This window comes from Pelodiscus sinensis, chromosome 2 (assembly GCF_052426305.1).
Source record: "Pelodiscus sinensis isolate ZL-2025 chromosome 2, ASM5242630v1, whole genome shotgun sequence".
Classification (NCBI taxonomy): domain Eukaryota; kingdom Metazoa; phylum Chordata; order Testudines; family Trionychidae; genus Pelodiscus; species Pelodiscus sinensis.
Window position 1 is genome coordinate 246,645,728 of NC_143053.1, and position 15,464 is coordinate 246,661,191.

The 15,464-nt window shown below is 41.3% G+C and overlaps 1 protein-coding gene across 14 annotated transcripts in view; it reads left to right on the forward strand.

Moving 5' to 3' along the window:
• Positions 1 to 15,464, forward strand: part of KMT2C (lysine methyltransferase 2C) — a 347,150-nt gene that overhangs the window by 196,825 nt on the left and 134,861 nt on the right. For all 14 annotated transcript variants that reach the window (XM_075922783.2, XM_075922788.2, XM_075922785.2 and 11 more), the window contains 4 exons: positions 404 to 576; positions 1,323 to 1,489; positions 6,242 to 6,355; positions 14,724 to 15,457. In XM_075922783.2, the coding sequence (XP_075778898.2) occupies positions 404 to 576; positions 1,323 to 1,489; positions 6,242 to 6,355; positions 14,724 to 15,457 (1,188 nt within the window). The remainder of the gene's footprint in view (positions 1 to 403; positions 577 to 1,322; positions 1,490 to 6,241; positions 6,356 to 14,723; positions 15,458 to 15,464) is intronic.

Here is a 15,464-nt window from a genome sequence, read left to right on the forward strand (position 1 = left end):
CCTAATACAGTTTTCATTATACAAGTATCAGAATAACAAAAGCACCACCATAGTTGGTACTAATTGATCCTCTTGTTGATAGTCTCAATAAGAAGCTGACATTTGAATGGGATTAGAGACTGAAGTATCCCCTCACCAAAGAAGTTGTGTGTCTCTCAAGTGAGAATACAGTGCAAGGAAATTTTTCCTGCTATTGCCAAGCTTTACATATTCTGTGGATAGAAGACTTCCTGATTAAGGATGACTAATCTTTTATCATTTGCTACCATTTGCCAAAAAAAAAAGAGAGGATTTTAAAAATGTCCCTTTTAATCAGACTAGAAAATGTCCTGTAATGACAGTTTAGTCCTGTGTTGTGTCATCATAATTAACAGACTAAATCCTTGTTTTCTGTGGCCTCCAGAACTGCAGAGTGTGTGCTGAGTGTGGCACACGAACCAGTTGTCAGTGGCACCACAACTGTCTAGTATGTGATAATTGTTACCAACAGCAAGACAACCTCCCTTGTCCTTTTTGTGAAAAATTATGTCACCCAGACGTACAGAAAGACTTGTTGCACTGTCATATATGCAAAAGGTAAGAAGCCATATGTAACTACAGCTCCTTAAATGATTTTTAAGTGTTTGGTAGCCTGTCTGAAATTAATGCATTCATCTCACTTCATTTAACTGACAAGAGTCATCATAAAACATTGCCAGAGTTGTCAATAAATAGGTACCTTTCTCTGTAATTTCAGCAAATGGCTGTGGTCAGTAAACTGTCCTCTCTTATACTAAAAACTGGATCATAACAAAGAAACTTGCCCTGCTGTTAGTGATGCTTCCCAGTTACCAGCTAACCAGTTCCAGGGAGCAGCCTACTGCAGGCAAAGGGCTGCTCCAGTCCCCCAGGTGCAGGAGCATGGGGGGACGGTACAGCGTGGGAGCAGGATCCCACTTAATTGGTTCACTGGTTAAACCTGAGGTTTAACCAGTTAACCGGGATTTTACATCCCTATTGTAGGATAATATTATGGCTGGCTTTAAGCAAATTTTAGACTGATATTTAAAAGTCTTCTATGTTTGATGTGTTGGAAGCTTTTTTTATTTCTTCCCTCCTGCAATGCAATGGAAAAAGAATTACATTCTCTAGATCTATGTCAAAGTGCAAAGTACATTTAGTCATAATTATCCCCTTCGGACACTGGTTTACACTTTCATTTTGTGTGTGCATGTGTATTTATGTGCTCACACTTGCTCTGAGGATATAGATTGTGTGTGTGCACACGCACGCGTTTATGTATGTATAATGATGTGAATATGTATCTTTAATAATCTATCCAGGTGGATTCATATAGAATGTGACAAACCTCCAGGTAATGAAGAGGATTCTCAGTTAAAAGATTATATCTGTACTCTTTGTAAGCAAGTAGAAGGAGAAATAGATCAGACACAGCCATGTGATCTAATGCAGACTTCTGGACTTACTGCCGAATCTGGTAGTATGACAGGTAAAGTGTTTTGGTTTTTTTTCTTAAATTTTGAGTGTATCAAATAGTTAGTTCTGATAAAGCTGTATTTAATTAAATCATTAAACAGCATTCAGTTATCACTATATGGGTTCAATTCATAACAAAATATTTACACAGGAGATAGTCCCTGCCTTAAAGATCTTACTAAAGTCTAATTTTATAAGACAGACCAAAAATGAGAGGGGAAACAAATATAAAGGGCTTTACATAGTAGGCCATCAACAGAGATGGGGGTAGAAGCCAGGTCAACCCAAGTAATAGCCTGCTGCTCTGCCAACAAGACATGCTGCTTCATTAAATTGTCATTTGAAAAATAAGTGGAGTACATCACATTGCCACGTGGATGAGGTGACAATCCTCATTCCTCTTGTGCATATTTTGTCTCAGGAGAGAAATCCAATTGGTGTTTAAGGTTGAAGGCCCAGGCTAGAAATTTTACCAAAAACATCTTCTTTAGGAGAGGGTACTAGTTAAGTCTTATACTGGGGTATGTTTACACTAGCTCATTAATTTGAGCTAAGTAGGCAAATCAGGCAACCAGAGTTGCAAATGAAGCCTGGGATTTAAATATCCCAGGCTTCATTTGCATGTGCCTGTCCGGCCGCCATTTTTAAATCCCCCATAGTTCGAACGAACTGCCCACGGCTACACGCAGAGGTTTAAAGATAATCCAAACTAAGTCCTTAGTTCGGATTAACTGTTACTCCCCGTGGAATGAGGTGTAAAAGTTAATCCGAACTAAGGACTTAGTTCGGATTAACTTTAAACCTCCGCGTGTAGCCGTGGACAGTTCGTTCGAACTAAGGGGGATTTAAAAATGGCGGCAGGACGGGAATATGCAAATAAAGCCCGGGATATTTAAATCCTGGGTTTCATTTGCAACTCCAGTTGCCTGATTTGCCTACCTAGCTTAAATTAACAAGCTAGTGTAGACATACCCATTCTGCTTTGACAACATCAGCTAATCTGGCACCTTGTGAATTTTTGCCATTCATGTGTTGTGTTGTAAGCTTCTTTTAGAACAGTAATTTTCAAAGTTTCCAGTCTGGAAAGTCAGGCACTTGGTCGCCTAGCTGTAGGGTGACAAGGTAAATGGCAGGGGGTGCCAAGGCCAGCTTCCTGCCTGTCCTGGCACTGCAGACCACCCTGCACCCAGGAAGCGATCAGCATCAGGTCCAGCTCCTAGGGTGTGTCTAGACTACATGCCTCCTTCGACGGAGGCATGTAGATTAGCCAGATTGGAAGAGGGAAATGAAGCCGCGATTAAAATAATCGCGGCTTCATTTAAATTTAAATGGCTGCCCCGATCTGCCGATCAGCTGTTTGTCGGCAGATCGGGGCAGTCTGGACGCGACGCGCCGACAAAGAAGCCTTTCTTCATCGGCACAGGTAAGCCTCGTGGAACCAGGTTTACCTGTGCCGATGAAGAAAGGCTTCTTTGTCGGCGCGTCGCGTCCAGACTGCCCCGATCTGCCGACAAACAGCTGATCGGCAGATCGGGGCAGCCATTTAAATTTAAATGAAGCCGCGATTATTTTAATCGCAGCTTCATTTCCCTCTTCCGATCTGGCTAATCTACATGCCTCCGTCGAAGGAGGCATGTAGTCTAGACACACCCCTAGAGATAGGCAGGTAGCCAACTCTCACAAGATAAAAAAGCAAAACAAGCCAAAAAATGAAGCCAATCCCATTTCAGAACAAGTCCAAAGTAAGCTTCATCCATTTTTGCTCAGCAATGCCTGGTGACAAACCAGGAACTGTCCAATGGGCACGTAGAGCCAAAGCTTGGGGTGCGGGGCAGCCAGTGAAGCTGGACCTTTTGCTGGCCACTTCCAGGATGCAGTGTGTTCCACTGTGCCAGGACAGTTGGGAAGCCTGCCTTACCATACCACTGCATCACTGACCGGGAGTCACTGGAAGTAAGTCTGTGTCCCAACAATCCCCTTTCCCAGCCCTAAGCCCTCCCAAACCCAGGAACCCCTCCTGCACCATAAACATCTCATCACTGGCCCATCCCATAGCCTGCACCCCTGAACTCCACTCCCATGTACCCTGTACTCCGCTCCCATGGTACATACTGAACCCATCTGCCCCTCCCCTCAGCCAGCACTATAAACCCCTCATCTCTGACCCCAGCCCAGAGCCCACATCCCCAGGCAAAGCCTTCACCCCCTGTACCCTCATCCCTGCAGCCCCACCCTGGAGCCTTTACTCTAGTCAAAGATTTAAGTATGTTGGGTCACGGTCATCAATAATTTTCTTCAACTAGGTTGTGAGAAAAAAAGTTTGAAAACTACTGTATTAGAAGAAATAGGGAGAGCAACTGCAAGGTATCTGTGTGCCAGACGGCCAACTGTTCCTTCACTGGTGAGAGGGAAAATGTTGAACTACTAGAAAAGTCAAGTACAATTCTCCTGCATAAACAAGCAACTTCAATGCTGGTTCTGTCCATATGTATAATCCCTTGATGAATAGTAGGGAGCAATGAAAAATTGATCTTATAGAAGGACAGTGACAGTAGGTAAATACAAATAAATGGATGGCTGAGGTTAGGAATGAATGTGTACAACAGGTTAGCAAAAGGTCTTTTCTATCTTGAAAGGCTATTTGTGGTTATTGAACTTTCAGATCGTTTGGTTAGGTCATTTGGGGAGAAGTCTGAGCTAACACAGAAAACTAATCCTAAAAACTTTCCATCCTTAAAGTGAAAACACTGCTGAATAAATAGAAGCTTTTATTTTAATGCTTAAAATTGAAAATACAACTTTTGTTATGGTTTTTAGCTAAATGAATCACTGAGAAATGTATTCTTTCCCCCAGGAAGTACTGGGCTTTCATCTGAATGACTAGTGAAAATCTGAAGCTATTATAGGAGTGTAGTCATGTAGCATCTTGCACCCAAGAGATCATTTTTGTGCATTAAACCCAGATTTGGAACCAGTCTAAATGATCATTACCTCAAATTGAAATTAAAATATCATTCTAATGTTGGCATAATCTTTGAGAGGGATTTTAGGTGCTAAAAGTAGCATCAATTAATAATTTCTGGCTTATTGAACTTTAAAGAGGCATTCCTGAACAAAAAGCAATCATCAATTTGGTTTTTTACATTAATATTCTCTGAGGATCAGTTATTTTGGAGCTGGAGTTATTTGTATATACTTTACATTTTCCTTGTCCACTACATTGCCTACTTCATTTTAATGAATTTTATTAGATATAAAGGCTTTTAGGGAAAAGACAGTAGGCTTCTGGTAGCCATGCACCATACTAAGGCATTCAGCCCAGAAGGTAGCATATTAACTCAATGAGCATATGTTTCTCCATGGAATTTCCTTCAGTTGAAATGGGATCCGGGCCTCTAGTGGAAAATTTATCCTCTCCTGACACAGTATGTTCAGCCAGTGAAGTAGGTTGAAAGGCCAGTGTTCTAAACCTTGATAGACGAGAGAGCCTCTTCACTATGTCATGAGTCTACATTATTCATTTGTTGTATTATTCATTTTTATAAATAGAAGTTGAACCTCTGTAAACTGGCTATAAACCATGAATGTTCCAGGACCAGAGAGTCCTGGTGGAGTGCTAGTGTCTAGGAGCCCTGCGGTGCTGGCAGGGCTGCCTGGCATTGCAAGCAAAGAAGGATGGGGACTGGCAGGGTAGCGAGGCCTGTGGCAGGTCCAGAGCTGGGGAGCCGGTAGTTGCGGGGTCAGAGGTGGGGCTGATATAATATCCCCTGGTTAGGCAAAATCTCTCATCCAGGACTGATCAGGTCCCAAGGGTGCCAGACCAGGGACATCCAACCTGTATTTGCAGCCATGATTTTGCAAGGTATTTATAAGATTTGGGAGCTTAGGGCCTAATTCTCATTTGTACCAAACCTCTTTTGTATGGCTCTGGCAATGTAAAGGGATTTTAAAGTGAGGATAAATTATGTTCAGAAAATTAGGCTTACACTCATTTTACAGCCCTGCTCACTCAGGATGGTGTAAACCAGCTGTAGCACTATTGAGAATTAGGCTCCCAAAGCTTGTTTATACTTGAAAGAAAATTAATTTGGATTAAAGTACAGTGTGAATTTATAGTGCAATATAGATTTCTGAATACCAACAAATGTGGACAGTTTTATTCTGGAATAAAAGTGGCTTGTATCTATTAAGATTTAAGCAATGTAGGCCTGCCCTACACTTAAAATTTAAACCATTACAGCTGTATTGGCCATGGATGTGTGAAACCCCTGCCCCTTGTCAACATAGCTGTTCTGATAAAAACCACGTGATAGACACAACTATATCTACAGAAGAGAGCTTCTGTCAATGTAACTAACATCATGCAGGGAGGTGGAGTTCCTACAGTGCAGAAAAACTCCCATTGGCAAACACTGTGTTATGTTGGGGGACTGTGCTAGATAGATATGCCAGCATGGGCTCTGTAGCGTAGATGTAACATAAGGGTGGGATTAAGTTAATGAGGGACAGAATAAATGTTCATACATGGAGTTATTCCATAAATGGAGATATAGCTATTCCTGAGTAACTCCATGTTCACACAAGCTCTTTAGGAAATGCTGTATATTCTACCTAGCCTTCAGGTTGTCCTGATTGCCTGATCTCAAATTACAGTTAAATACCATGTTGTTAAACCAAAAGGTCAAGCAATGACAGCAGTCACTGATGCCAGAGTAATACAGTAAACACCATGTTGAAATTGATAAATGCTTTGCTTTTCCTTAAGCTTGTACAAATGAAATGGACATAGGAGGTGATACAGAGGATGTGGCATTTCAGGAAAAAACAGTTACTGATGATGGTCCTGGTCAAGAATCAACAGCTGGATGTGTCTCAGAAGGTAAGAATGAGAGGTTCACAGCCAGACAAAATAGTAATCTTTGCAGTGTACATTTGCTTTCAGTTAAAGATCACAAAGGGTTCATGGAATTACATAAACACTAATAGGAAGATTCCCTGCCTTTTGCAGAATCAAATTACCTATGTAGATTCCATCACCAGAATTCTTCAGTGACTATATTAACTATGTTTTGTTGTTTAAAAGATTATTTTGACTAAGACAATTATAAAGTTATAAACTAACTGTTTACTGGGAGTAGATATTCCCTTAAATAGAAGCTAACCAAACTAGTATGTTTGTATATTTGTAGAATATTGAGAAAAATATTGATGTTATTTGTTTCCATATAATTTCAGTTGCCAAGTTTTCTATAGAAGTTTATAAAGTATTCTAAAGTCATATAGCCCCTCTTTAGTTGGACTCAGTCTTGGTCTTTCTGAGTCAGAGCCCAGTATGCTGATTGGTCCTCACCAGTGAGTTATGGGACCGGTCATGCCTCCCAGAAACCTTCTCTCAGACAGCTGTGGTGGTGACAAGCTCAAAGGTGTTCAGCGAGACCTCTGGGTAATCCTGCTGCCCATCTTGGTCAAGGTGAGACTAGCTGATGCTCCAGAGTGGTTCTTCCCTCTATGGCTGTTCTCACAGAAGCTGTTGGAAGATGGGATCAAGTTGGCCATTTCTACTTGAAACTGTCTGTTCTGCTCATGCTTGAACAGCTTGACTTCCTCCAGGTGTTTCTGGGAGGCCAGGAGTGCTTTTCAGAACTGATGGTTCCTTTCGTTCTTCACCTGCTGCTCATTCACCATTAGAGTATTTTCTCTGTGGCCCTACTCTCAAATCTGAAAACTTTTGCTCAGATGCACTGTGTAAAGAATTGGGACCTGTGTTGGAGTTCCCTCTTCCAGATGCTCCTAGGCTTGCTCTTGCTTAGCCTCCTCCTGGTACATTCTCACAGAGTGTGATCAAAGTAATTCCCAGCAGGGTTAGGATTAGTTGTTGTTTTTTTTCCAAGTCGGTCCCTCACACCTCTAAGTTTGTTAACCTAGAAGTACCTGGCACCTTCCAACTCCAGAGGAATGGTATCCCTTTATTACTTTCACTGAGTTTATATGTTGGCAGTAGCACACGAGCGGATGAGTGGCTGAAGTTTCTCTTGTGTGTTTTGGGACACATATCCAAGGGATGAATGCTACTAGCATGTTTATTACATAGATTTAATCATACAGTCACACAGCCTAGTGTGATAATTTCATCTTTCTTGCAAGTGGATTTTTAAAATGGATGTTCTACAGGTATAAAAAAATAGCTCATGGCAATAGTGCAAGTAATTTTTTTCCAGCTTTAAATTCAATTCACTTGATTTTCCTTGTTGTAATCATCAACTTTCCATTTTGTCTGAGGCTAGATGAATTGTCCTTCAAAAATTGCCATTGATATTGCTTACTGAAACCTGTTTTAAAGCACTTTGAGATCTTCAGATGAAAAGCAATTTAGAAGTGTGTGTGTGTGTGTGTGTGTGTGTGTGTGTGTGTGTGTGTGTGTGTAAATATATAAATAAATATAAAATATAATTTGGCTTGGGGGACAGGGGAATGAAGGGTGCTGTCGATAAACATGTGAAACTTTTTCCTGCTGACTGAATGTGCAGCTCCTTCAGAACTTCCTGCCCTTTCCTGTTAGAACACAAAGGGTCATGTCTACACCAAGAGGACTGCACTGGCATTGCCATAGTACTGTAGTTACACCAGTGTAATCCCATAGTCCAGCATATCCCAACACAGAAAGGTTTTTCCATTGGTGTAGGAACATCATCTATCTGAGTGACAAACATTAACTGTCAACTTTGCTATATCTCCACTGGTGATACAGTGTCATGTAGATGGACTAGCTACATGACTCATGGGTTTGGATTTTCACACTGCACAGTAACATAGCTTTGTCAGCCTACATTTTAACTGTAAACCATGTCAAGGATCAAGTTCATACCTGTAAGTTTTTACAATGCACCTTTCTGTGGTTCCATTTTTATGTATTTTTAGTAGCACTTCAGATCATCTGATGTCTATAGTATTTTATAATAAGGATGTACCTGTTCGTTCTTTGTTGAGTAATGTAACCAATAAACTTGTTAAATTAGTTCTTTGGAAAAAAATATAGCAGCGTAGGGCAGGCAAGGACCACAGTAGGTCACCTAGTCCAGTCCTCTGTACTTAACGCAGGTCTGAGTAATAATTAGACTGGGGTGGGCAAATATCTGAATGCAGGCTGGATCCAGGCCCCCATGACTAATTCCTAGCAGGTCCCTATCACTATATTTACCTTAACGGCCACAAGTACCAGTGATTGCAGCTCCAGTTGGCTTTAGATTGCCATTCCTGGCCAATGGAAGCTATCAGAAACAGTATCTGGTTCTGTGCCACTTCCCACCACTCCCATTGGTAAGGAGCGGCAATCCATGCCCAACGGGAGCAGTGAGCACTATTACCTGTGGCCATGCAGGTAAATATAGTAGTGGCAGCCCACCAGGGCTAACCCTGGATAACCGCGGGCCTTTTATTGCCCACCCCTGAACTAGACTATTGCTGACAGGTGATAGTCCTGCCTATTCTTAGAAACCTTCTATGGAGGAGATTCCAACAACCTTCTTAGACAGTTTGTTCCAGTGCTTTACTACACCGACAGGAAATTTTTCGTAGTGTCCAATTTAAACTTTCCTTGCTGCAATTTAAGCCCGTTGCTTCTTGTCTTAACCTCAGAAGTTAACAAGAAAAAAATTTGCTCTCCTCCTTGTAACAGCCTTTTATGTACTTGAAAACTGTTATAATGTTCTCCCTCAGTCTTCTCTTCTCCAGACTAAATAAACATTTTTATAATCTTACCTTAGAGGTCATGTTTTTTAGCCATTTAGTCATTTTTGTTGCTGTCCTCTGGGCTTTTTCCAGTTTGTCCATATCTCTCCTGAAATGGAGTATCCAAAATTGGACACAATACAGGCAGTCCCCGGGTTACGTACAAGATAGGGACTGTAGGTTTGTTCTTAAGTTGAATCTGTATGTAAGTCGGAACTGGCGTCCAGATTCAGCTGCTGCTGAAACTGATCAGTTTCAACAGCGGCTGAATCTGGAAGCCAGTTCTGACTTACATACAGATTCAACTTAAGAACCCCCAGGCATCCCCAAGTCAGCTGCTGCTGAAACTGATCAGCAGCTGATTCCAGGAAGCCCGGGGCAGGGGCTTCCTGTAGTCAGCCACTGTCAGTTTCAGCAGCGACTGACTTAGGGACACCTGGGGCAGAGCAGCTGGGGTGCTGCTGGGTTGGTCCAGTGGCGCCCAGAGCGGCGCTATGGGACCAACCGGCAGCGCCCCAGCTGCTGTACCATAGGCGTCCGGAGCAAAGCCGCGGAGCACGGGGACAGCGGGACAGCCCAGACGCGCCGTGGCTATCCTGCTGCCCTCAGGCTCCGTGGCTTTGCTCTGCTTTGCTCCCCGTCCCCCTGGTCTGCAGACCAGGGGGACGGGGAGCAAAGCGGCGGAACACGCGGGCAGCGGACAGCCCAGACGCGTCTGGGCTGTCTGCTGGCCGCGTGTTCCGCCGCTCTGCTCTGCTCTGCTCTGCTCTGCTCTGCTCTGCGTCCCCCTGGTCTGCAGACCAGGGGGACGGGGAGCAGAGCAGAGCAAAGCCGCGGAGCACGCGGCCAGCAGACAGCCCAGACACGTCTGGGCTGTCCGCTGCCCGCGTGTTCCGCCGCTTTGCTTCCTCTCCCTGGTCTGCTGGAGACCAAGGAGAGGGAGGGCCCTGTTCGTTACTGCGGATCCGACATAAGTCGGATCCGCGTAACTTGGGGACTGCCTGTACTCCAGTTAAGGCCTTATTAGAGCAGAGTAGAGTGGAAGAATTACTTCTCATGTCTTGTTTATAACTCTCCTGCTAATTCACTCCAGAATGATGGTTGCCTTTTTTGTTACATCTCCTCCATTGATGGCAGGACCAAGCACCATTCTAGATCATAGAACTACTTTCTGGGAACAGTTTTCCAAACAACTATATATGAATCTAAGAGTAGCTCCATTTAGGCTATATATTCCTTTTTGGGTGTGGGTGTATGTGTGTTGTTTGTGTGAATGAGTGAGAGATTAAGGAGTCATGAGGGATGGTATCAAAAGTTCTATTAAAGTCAAGATATACCACTTTCCCTCATCCACAAGGCTTGTTACCTTGCCAGAAAGTCTTATTGGTTGGTTTAGCATGATTTGTTCTTAACAAATCTGTGTTGGATGTATTTTAACATCTTTTTTTCTTCTGGTCTTTGCAAATTGCTTGAATATTTGCACACTGACTAGTCTGTAATTCTCTGGGTAGTCCTTATTCTCCTTTGTATAGTTTGGAGCTATATTGGGCCTCTTTCAGTCCTTTGGAATCTCTCTCCTCATCCATAAGTTTTAAAATTAATCAGTAAAGGCTCAGATATCGCCTCAGTCATCTCCTTGAGTAGTCTAGGATGTATTCCATCAGGCTTTGCTAATCTGAAGACATCTAACTTGTCTATATAATTTTTAACTTGTTCTTTTTCTATTTTATTCTCAGCTACTATCCTTTGGTGAAAACTGAGGCAAAAATGGCATTTAGCACTTCCACCGTTTCTAAAGTTTCTGTTGTTTTCTTTTCCCCCACTCAATGACAGGGGGAAAGACATTATCAGAATGTTGCTAAATTGGTTTTTTTTTTAATTATTTCTCCCCCCCCCCCCCCAGGTATGTGAATATTCCATTATTTGCCCTGCTCTATTGTTATGTGAACTCAACCATATGTTGGTATTATCTTGACTGGAGTCTAAAAATGATCCTCCTGTAGTGAAGAACTCCAGATCCCCATTAGAAGATTCACCCTCTGTGTAACTTTCTCCAAAAGGAGCTCAAAAACATTAATTAACCTGGCAAAGAAGCTTAGGGTGATGTCTCAGAATGGTTGGTCAATACATGCAATCCCAACAGTGCAACTGGATAACATTTTCCCCGGTTTTTAAACTACGTTTTGTCCTTTTTATTTTTCTTACGCCATCACTGCATTGCTTCCTTGCTCTGCAGAGGCTTCAGAAACAATTGTTTAAATCTTGAACTGTTTGATTGTAACTATATTTCAAGTATCAGGAACCTTTGATCCTACTCTGCTTTTTTACCATTGCTCCCCAAAATTGATCGATTGTTGGCATAGATGTCCATGGTATCAATTTTGAATGTCACAGTGCTAGCTTCTTTATTTGAATCAAGGACTAGTAAAGCTGTCTTTATGTAATGCATAATGAATAGAAAATATATATTTGATTACATGATGATACACACAAACATCTGAATTAAATTACTTCCCTGATTTCCCCACATTTGTATGGAAAAAATGAAAGTCATTGAATAAGATTGCTGAATAGTGAACTTTTTCAGATAAAAGATACAAATAATATACTTTTCTAAGAGAGTTAAATAACTTACTTTTCTAGCAGTCTTTTAAAAATTCACCAAGAAAAAGAATAAAACCAGAGAGTGTCCCCGTATGATGTCTGAGTTATTGAGTGCATGTAGTACTTTGCCCCACAAGTTAATAGTAGGATCAGTGTGGCTGATAATGTGAATAAATTTTCTCTAATGATAGGTTCAGAGGAGATATTGGTTGTCTTTTAAATCATAGGACTGAAAGAGTAGTATCCAAGATCTTGAAACAAATAGGAAAATGTGTAGCAGAACAATAACTGATAGTTTGAATTCACTGGTATGATTACAGAAAGCACAAGAGGAACGCACAAAGTGTTTTCAAAATGTAAATATATTGAGCTGTTTAGATAAACCACAGTTAGGAAATCTATTAAAATAAACAATACAGGAAATATTCAGATGGCAATTTATATCTATTAAGACTAACAGATTTAGGAATATGTTTGTGGTGTTTAGTTTTTAAAGAAAACCATACATTGTTCTGTCATTAGGTCCAGAGAAGAGCAACAAGAATGATTAAAGGTCTAGAGAACATGACCTATGAAGGAAGGCGAAAGAATTGGGTTTGTTTAGTTTAGAAAAGAGAAGATTGAGGGGGGGACATGATAGCAGTTTTCAGGTATCTAAAGGGTATCACAAGGAGGAGGGAGAAAACTTGTTCATCTTGGCCTCTGAGGATAGAACAAGAAGCAATGGGCTTAAACTGCAGCAAGGGAGGTTTAGGTTCGACATTAGGAAAAAGTTCCTAACCGTCAGGGTAGTCAAACACTGGAATAAATTGCCCGGGAGGTTGTGGAATCTCTATCTCTGGAGATATGTAAGAGTAGGTTAGATAAATGTCTATCAGGGATGGTCTACACAGTATTTGGTCCTGCCATCAGGGCAGGGGACTAGACTCGATGATCTCTCGAGGTCCCTTCCAGTCCTAGTATTCTATGATTAAATAACACTGGTTGAGGTATCAGGTGAGCTTCTTTTAGTATTAGTGCTATTTAATAGCTTCACAGATTACTTGGAAGATTAAATAATCAAATTTGATGGTGATGCTAGTTTAAGAAGGATTGCGAACATCGTAGAAGATCAAGTGAAACTTCATAGGACCTTGAGAATTTAGAAAATAGGGCAAATTCCCAGAATGATATTCGGCATATATAGAGATTATCCCACATGTGAAATAAGTGGTTTGAGGCAAAGAATCCCACTGGTGGTAATACATTGCAAACATGAACACTTAATATGATGCTACTGCAAAAACAAACCTAAATATGGTGTTTTGGCTGACTTTAGAAAACATACAGGTTTAAATTCTTCTGAAATGTATGGCTCGGGCTCGCACATCCACTTGACGAGAGAAATTTTCTTTTTGCCACCTTTGCATACCATAACCCAGGGTTGGGGAACCTTTTTTGGGTTGGGGGCCACTGACGCACAGAAAAATCAGTTGGGAACTGCACAGAAGTGAAAAACAAAAAAAACACCCCTCACCAGTGTGGGCTCCCCTATTCTGGGGTAGCCCTGAGCCCTAGGGGCTGGATCCAGGTAAGCCAGGGGCTGGATCCAGCCCCCCGGTCTTAGGTTTCACACCCCTGCCATAATCACACTTTCATCCTGATCCTAAGAGTTGTGGCAAGGTTTGTTGGGTGGGTAGGGTTGAGAGAGGTTTTTGTCAAGAAGAACTGTTTATGCTAGCTGAGATTTAATTTGTGGATTCTTTGTTTTTGATATTTTTATGGTGACTATTGTGGGGTTATTAATCTCTGAGGTTTTTTCAGAAGGAAAATTACTCACTGGAAAATATAGGTTGTGGTCAGTTTTTGTTGAAAACATATTCTATTATGATTTATTATCTGACTGATTTGTGCTACACTGGGTCTTTCTTTAAACTCTGAAGCTTCATATTAAACCCATGATAATCCACTTACTGAATACTGAAATCTAAAATGATTTTATACCACTGAATATTGTTTCAGAGGTAGCTGTTGTTAGTCTCCTTCAGCAAAAACAACAAGGAAGATGGAGAGACCCTTAAACAAACTATGCAACCCTATTCTCTGAGTTTAGTTGAGGCTTAGAAATGTATAATATTTGGCTATTTTATGGTGTTTGCTTTTTTTACACATCTTTTTCCCTTAACATAATTGATTGGTAATAATAGCAGTTGAGTATGTTTATTTATATTCATAAAGTGTCCCCGTAGAATTACTATGAATGGATTTTAACTATATATCTGCAGCCATTGAGGAGAAATAGTTCACTTCCCATCATATCACATATTAATATTTTATTTGTGGTTAGATAATTTGATCCAGGAGCACATTGCTGAACCTGCTCCTCCAGAGTCTCAAAGCTTGGTCAAACCTGATCTCTGGATAAGAGCAATTTTTACAGTGAAGAGTTTCCTGCGATGGCTTGTCTACACTAGAAAGGGTTTGGAAGCATAGCTCATACCAGAAACTGAGGGTGGGTGGTGGTGGTGGTTCTTGTTGTTGTTTTGTTTTTGTTTTTTTCTTTGACAATATCATTTATTCAAGGTCACAAAATGAAATAAGCTACTCCAGCAAATGGCTCCCTCACCCCCCACTATACCTGTGTCTACCCAAGGCTTTTGCTTGGCATACTTACATCTGTTAATGTATGGTTTTTTTCCCAGATCTTTAACAGACATACTCATGTGGTTAAAAGTGTATTGTCCAGGCCTGAGAACATTCTGCTTTCTTGCATCCTCCACATATAAACCCAGGTTCCATCCCCTGCATTGTTCCTCTTGAAGAGAAATTTATATTTTCATATTGAAATATCGTCTACTTTTCATTTTTAAATTACTGGAAAACTTTTCTCCTTTTGATGCTTTCGTATGAGTCTCTAACAACATGTTCTCACTTAGTTGCAGACATATCACGGGATGAAAAGACTGTTGAACCGGAAGCAGGAGTTTCTGATCAACTTGATACAGATGAAATGGAAACATCTCCTAAAAAGACACCTGTATCTGAGGACAGTCAAATTGAGCACATGATGCAAGTGACAGAAAGCATTCAAGCTGTAACCCAGCAGGAGTCAGACAGACAAGCAGAAGAGCAGCAATTGTCACAAGGTGCTGAGATATCAGAAGCATCCACAAAGGAATCTCACCCTGTCCTTTTAGCACCTGAGACCTCAGCTACACCACCAGAAACCTTGGTGTCTGTGAATAAAGAGGAGGCTTCTTTTAAGATAGAAGAACAGTTGGAGACAGTAGGAATGCAAGAAGATGTAGAAAAGAAAGAAACCCATGAAAGCTCTGAAACACCACCTCTTCTGTTGAAACTAGAAACCACTCCTGAGAGTTGTGCAAATAACAGTTCACTTTTAGGAGACAAGCCTATAAAGTCACCAAATGAGACTTATTCTTCATTTTCATCAGTTGACATAAGTAAGAGAAGTGTATGTTGCTCACCAGGAGTTTCATTAGACATGCATTCTGCACGTGACTTGCTGCACAGTCATACTCCACCTCGGAGTTCCTCTGCTGGAAATGCTCTCCCACCAACTTATATATCTGTCACTCCAAAAATTGGCATGGGAAAACCAGCTATCACCAAACGAAAATTTTCTCCTGGGAGACCCAGATCAAGACAGGTAAGTA